The sequence below is a fragment of the Nannospalax galili genome, unplaced genomic scaffold (genome assembly GCF_000622305.1).
Source record: "Nannospalax galili isolate Female #2095 unplaced genomic scaffold, S.galili_v1.0 scaffold913, whole genome shotgun sequence".
Taxonomy (NCBI): Eukaryota; Metazoa; Chordata; class Mammalia; order Rodentia; family Spalacidae; genus Nannospalax; species Nannospalax galili.
The window spans coordinates 27,565-32,589 of NW_008331996.1; the positions used below are offsets into that span (position 1 = coordinate 27,565).

At 39.9% G+C, this 5,025-nt stretch overlaps 1 protein-coding gene across 1 annotated transcript in view; it reads right to left on the reverse strand.

Moving 5' to 3' along the window:
• Positions 1 to 5,025, reverse strand: part of LOC103729162 (disco-interacting protein 2 homolog B-like) — a gene marked incomplete at its 5' end in the record, with an annotated part of 48,419 nt that overhangs the window by 26,994 nt on the left and 16,400 nt on the right. The window contains 4 exon segments of the mRNA XM_017796631.2: positions 1,115 to 1,350; positions 2,825 to 2,916; positions 2,918 to 2,939; positions 3,679 to 3,772. Coding sequence (XP_017652120.1) covers positions 1,115 to 1,350; positions 2,825 to 2,916; positions 2,918 to 2,939; positions 3,679 to 3,772 — 444 coding nt within the window.

Genomic DNA, 5,025 nt, shown 5'->3' on the forward strand with positions numbered 1-5,025 from the left:
ATTGGTAACTGCAAGCTGTCATTGGACCTACAGACACACACACACACACACACACACACACACACACACACACACACACACTTAGTCTAAAAGTCCAATCTGCTATACAATGTACTATAGAGACGAGTACAAATTAATTTTGAAAAAAAAATAAAACAAAAAGTCAGCAGGCATGGTGGCTTAGGCTGCAATCCCAGCACTTGGGAAGTTGAGACAGGAGGATCACTGAAAGTTCTAGGCCAGCCTGGGCTACACAGTGAGACTTTGCCCCCAAAAATAAATAAATAAAATATGGGGGGCTGAAAAGATACTCAATAATTAAGAGCACTTGTTCCACAATCATGAGGACTAGAGTTTGAATCCTACATCCATGTAACAAGCTGGTCATCCCCACAAACACCTATAACCCCAGCTCCAAAAATGCAAAGACAAAAGGATTAATAGGGCCAAGTGTAACCAAGACACAAGCCCCAGGTTCAAGGAGAGATCCTACCTAAGAGGAGCAGGTATGAAGTGATAGCAGAGGACACCTGATATCCTCTTCTGGCCAATGCACATGAGCCCCTCCATGTGTACCTATTATCACACAACACACACATATAAAATCTTTTTAAAAAATATGTTATTTTTATTTTATGTGTATATGTGTGTACTGCCTGCGTGTGGGTAAGTGCACCTGTGTCGTGCAATGCCCGCGGACGACAGAAGAGGCTGTCAGATCTGTTGGAACTGGAGTTACAGACAGTTGTTAGCTGCCATGTGGGTGCTGGGATTCCAACCCAGGTCTTCTTCAAGAACAACCAGTGTTCTTAACCACTGAGCCATCTCTCCAGCCCCCCACACAAAACCTTAAAGAAAAAGAAACTGGGCATGGTGGCACATACCTTTAATCCCAATATTTTAAAGGAAGAGGCAGGTGGATCTCTGTGGGTCTTAGAAAGACCCTAAGACCCTGTCTCAAAAAGAACCCCCCAAAGAGTACTTCTAATCTAAGATGTAAAAGATTCTGAGAAGTAACTAAATCACAAATATGAGAATATCTGAGTTCACTCGAGACACTCTGGGTAAGAAGGTAAAAACTAATGAGAGGCCTGAAATGAGTTTATTAGGTAGTTTTTACTTTTAGACTTATAAAAGTAGAAAATCGGTTAACACTTCTTTCTTGTACTTGGAAAAGACTGCATATCTCATACAAGCCTGTGACAGACATCAAGGACTGACATCCCAAACAGTACCTGCGGATTGCTACAGTCATGGCCTCAGCAGAAGTGGCACATGGACAGAAAGCCTCAGGTTTCAGTCCGTGGCTTTGGAACAGGCTCAGGAAAGCATCACAGGATGATACAGACCCTAAGGAGTTGGAACAGATCAACTTGAAAGCTGACATTGTAATGTTCATTGCTGCAGGAAACTGGTAAAGAGTAGGAGGATGACATATCTGTCAGAAGAACTCACATTGTACACCATTCATTACATGCAAACAGTATACTGTGCCTTGAGGTAGCTGGATACTTGATACATTTCAAGAATGAATGTCAACTTTATGCCCATGATAGGTTCATAATACTGTTTAAAGTTAAAACTGGGAAAAAGGTTGTGCCTACCAAGCTGACAAACCAGCATCAGAGACAATATTGTATACTATGCAGCCAGTTAGCTATTTAGCAGCCCTTCCTGAAGTAACTATAATAGCCACAACAATGCAGTCTTGGAAGTGCCACCTTATTCAAAGTGAAAGTCTCTTTTTCTTAATAAGAAATAAGACAGGCACTTATTTATATTTTGCATATGTGAGTGCTTTGCCTGCATGTATGTGAGTGCACCATATGCATGCAATGTCCACAGAGGCCAGAAGAGGGCATCAGATTCCCTGGAACTGGAGTTATGGATGATAATTATCAGCATGTGGGTGCTGGGAACTGAACCCAGGTCATCTTCAAGAGCAGCCAGTGCTCCAAATTGCCATCTCTCCAGCCCCTAAAATTCACATACTTGGATATATCAAGTCACCTTATGACTCTTTTCATGTAAGGGACAGTCACCTGGTAGAAGAGCATATAAATGAGCAAGGAGTAGTTTTTAGAAGCTTACAGATCCACCAAGAGATGGGTGGTTAAATACAATGTGGTGTGTCTATATGATGAAGTATTTGGCAATCAAAAAGAATACTGACAAATGCTAAAATATGATTAACTTGAACATATTATGCCAACTGAAAGAAGTCCATCACAGAAGACCATATAGCATGACTGTATTCATGTAAAACTTCCAGAATAAGCAAATCTATAGAGGCAGAAAGTAGAAAGGTTAGAGAAAGCATTCTTCAGTTTAGAGCACTTGCTGTTCTTACAGAGGACTCGAGTTTGGTGCCCAGCACCCACATGGTGGCTTACAATCATCTGTAATATACATAACACTTTCTTCTGGCCTCCTCAGGTGACTGTACACATGTGCCATTCACACACACACACACACACACACACACACACACACACACACGTGTCCACATATGGGAAAATAAATCCTTAAAAACATCACAGTTGTCTCAAGATAGGGAGATACTGGGAAGAATGTAGAGTAGCAGACAATGAGTATATGTGGTTTTAGGTTAACGAGTGTGTGAAAGGTCAGTCGTGGTGATGGCTTCATAACTATGAACACACTCAAACCACTGTATTGTATAATTTAAATGGGTAAGTTTTGTGGTATGTAAATTATATCTCAATAAAGATATTTTAAAAAGAAAAGCTTATAAAAAAGGAGCCGAACACCTAGCCTGACAAAGCAAAGGATATTCTTTAATTTATATTCCAAAAATACTCACAGGGATTGGCTCCATCAGTGACAATTAACATCCGGAGAGAACTCAGGCTAACGTCCCTTTGGTCCCGATGTGCCATCATAGCCCAGTGTAAGACACTTTACTAATGCTACTTTGGCTATAAATTCAAAAGGGACAGTTATAAAACACATACATGCTGAATTTGGGCACAAGTTTAAATTACAATAAAAACACTTATACTTATTTTAGGAATTATTCTTTTTTCAAAGTATTTTATTATTTTTATCTTATGTGTATGAATGTATCGCCTGCATGTATATAAGTGCACCCATGTCATGCAATGCCCACAGAGGTCAGAAGAGGGTGTTGACTCCCCTGGAACTGAAGTTATGGACAGTTAGTGGCCATGTGAGGTCTGGAAATCAAATCCTGGTCCTCTATAAGAGCAGCCAGTGCTCTTAACTTCTGAGACATCTCTCCAGCCTCAATTTCAGGAATAATTCTTACTTGAAGAAAAATTTTTAAAATTTTGAAGAGATTGTGAAAGTTGCTCAAAGGAAGCAATCACCACATTCTGACAACTGACTGGACATACAGCTGTTTGTGCACTGTGATCTCCAGATATGCCTGAGTATCTCGGTCAAGGAACCTCTGGACAATACAGCATTTCAGTAAATATAATTCTGGGTTCAAATTTCAGAGAATTCATCTCAGTTCACAAGAAAGCACATGAGTGGAATGAAATACACAACTTACCTAATCCTACAGTAAATAAACTATGAAATTTGCTAAGCCACTGAGGCAAAGAACTATCTCTCTACAAGGGCAATTTGAAAACCCTGAAATCTTAATTCAAACAGTCACACAATTAAATCTTAGACATTGTATGTGATTACCTTTGTGGGCATGTACTCTTTGAACCCAAGAGAGAGGACAGGTTTTCATAACAGAGTAGGGTACACTAATTGTATGAATCTTATTCATTATATTCTGAAAAGCAAAGAAAAGTAAAAAGCAATCAATACAAAATATGTATTTAGTAACTTCAAAGTGTACTGATAACTGTTAACAATGTTATACAGTTATTACCCAAATATTTGCTCTTCTTTAAAAAAATTTTTTTACAATATGTATTTTTATTGAATTTTTGTACATTTCATATAATACATCTTAATATTATTTAGAGCCCCTCCCCTTTTTGCACTCCCCATAGCAGAATCAAATATGCACTCTTTAAAAAATCCTTTAGATAGGGGGCCTGGCTGGTGGCACACACCTGTAATCCCAGAACTTGGGAGGCAGAGGGAGACAGAGCTCTGAGAGTTCAAGACCAGCCTACCAGCCTGGCAGCCTGGTCTACCTAGTGAGTTCCAGGCTACAGAGAGACCCTGTTTCAAAAAGACACACAAAAAACCATTCCTTGAGATACTAGCAATAGGGCTGAAGTACATCTGAAACCGACTCTGAACCTGGCTCCCTTTCCCCAGGAATCACAGTTATGAGTTTGGTATGTGATCCTCTAATTCTTTTCTCATGCATGTACATTTACATGTGACCTCACAGAACTAGAGTATTTTAAATGAAAGACATTATGGTCTACATGTATCTGCCACTTGCTATTTTCCACTTCAGCTGTGCCACAGACAAGTCTATGCACCTCAGTTCAAAGCAGCTACTTTTACTGCTGCATCATATTTACTGAACAGCACTACCATATCATAATCAATGTTGAAGAAATGTATTTGTTCTCATTTCCATGGGCATGTATGCAACGATTTCTCTAGGGTAGACACAGAAGAGAAGCCCTGCTGAGTCACTGCTTTTTGTATGTTGGTAGGTACTGCCAAACCATCCCCAGCACACCTAGTGCCTTCATCACACTCCTGCTCACCACATACCAAGAAGGGGATGGGATATGTTACCAAGCAAGAAATCAATTTCCCAATTTCTTACAGGTGGTTTTGCCCAGACCTGTTATGTGTTTGGTTAGATAAAGCTGAAGGAATTGAGGGTCATGCAATCTACACAGTTCCTAAAGAGACCAGCCAAGCATAATAATCAAGTCTGAGGTGTTTCATTGTTATTGTTGTGTTTGTTTGTTTGAGAAAGTATCACCCTGTAGCTCAATTGGCTTGCAATTCACCATGTAGAACAGGCTGGCCTTAAACTCCTGGCATACAAGAAACCATTTCCTCATTTCCTCAAGTTCCTAAGGTTGGTGGCAAACCTGGCTTCAGGAAAGA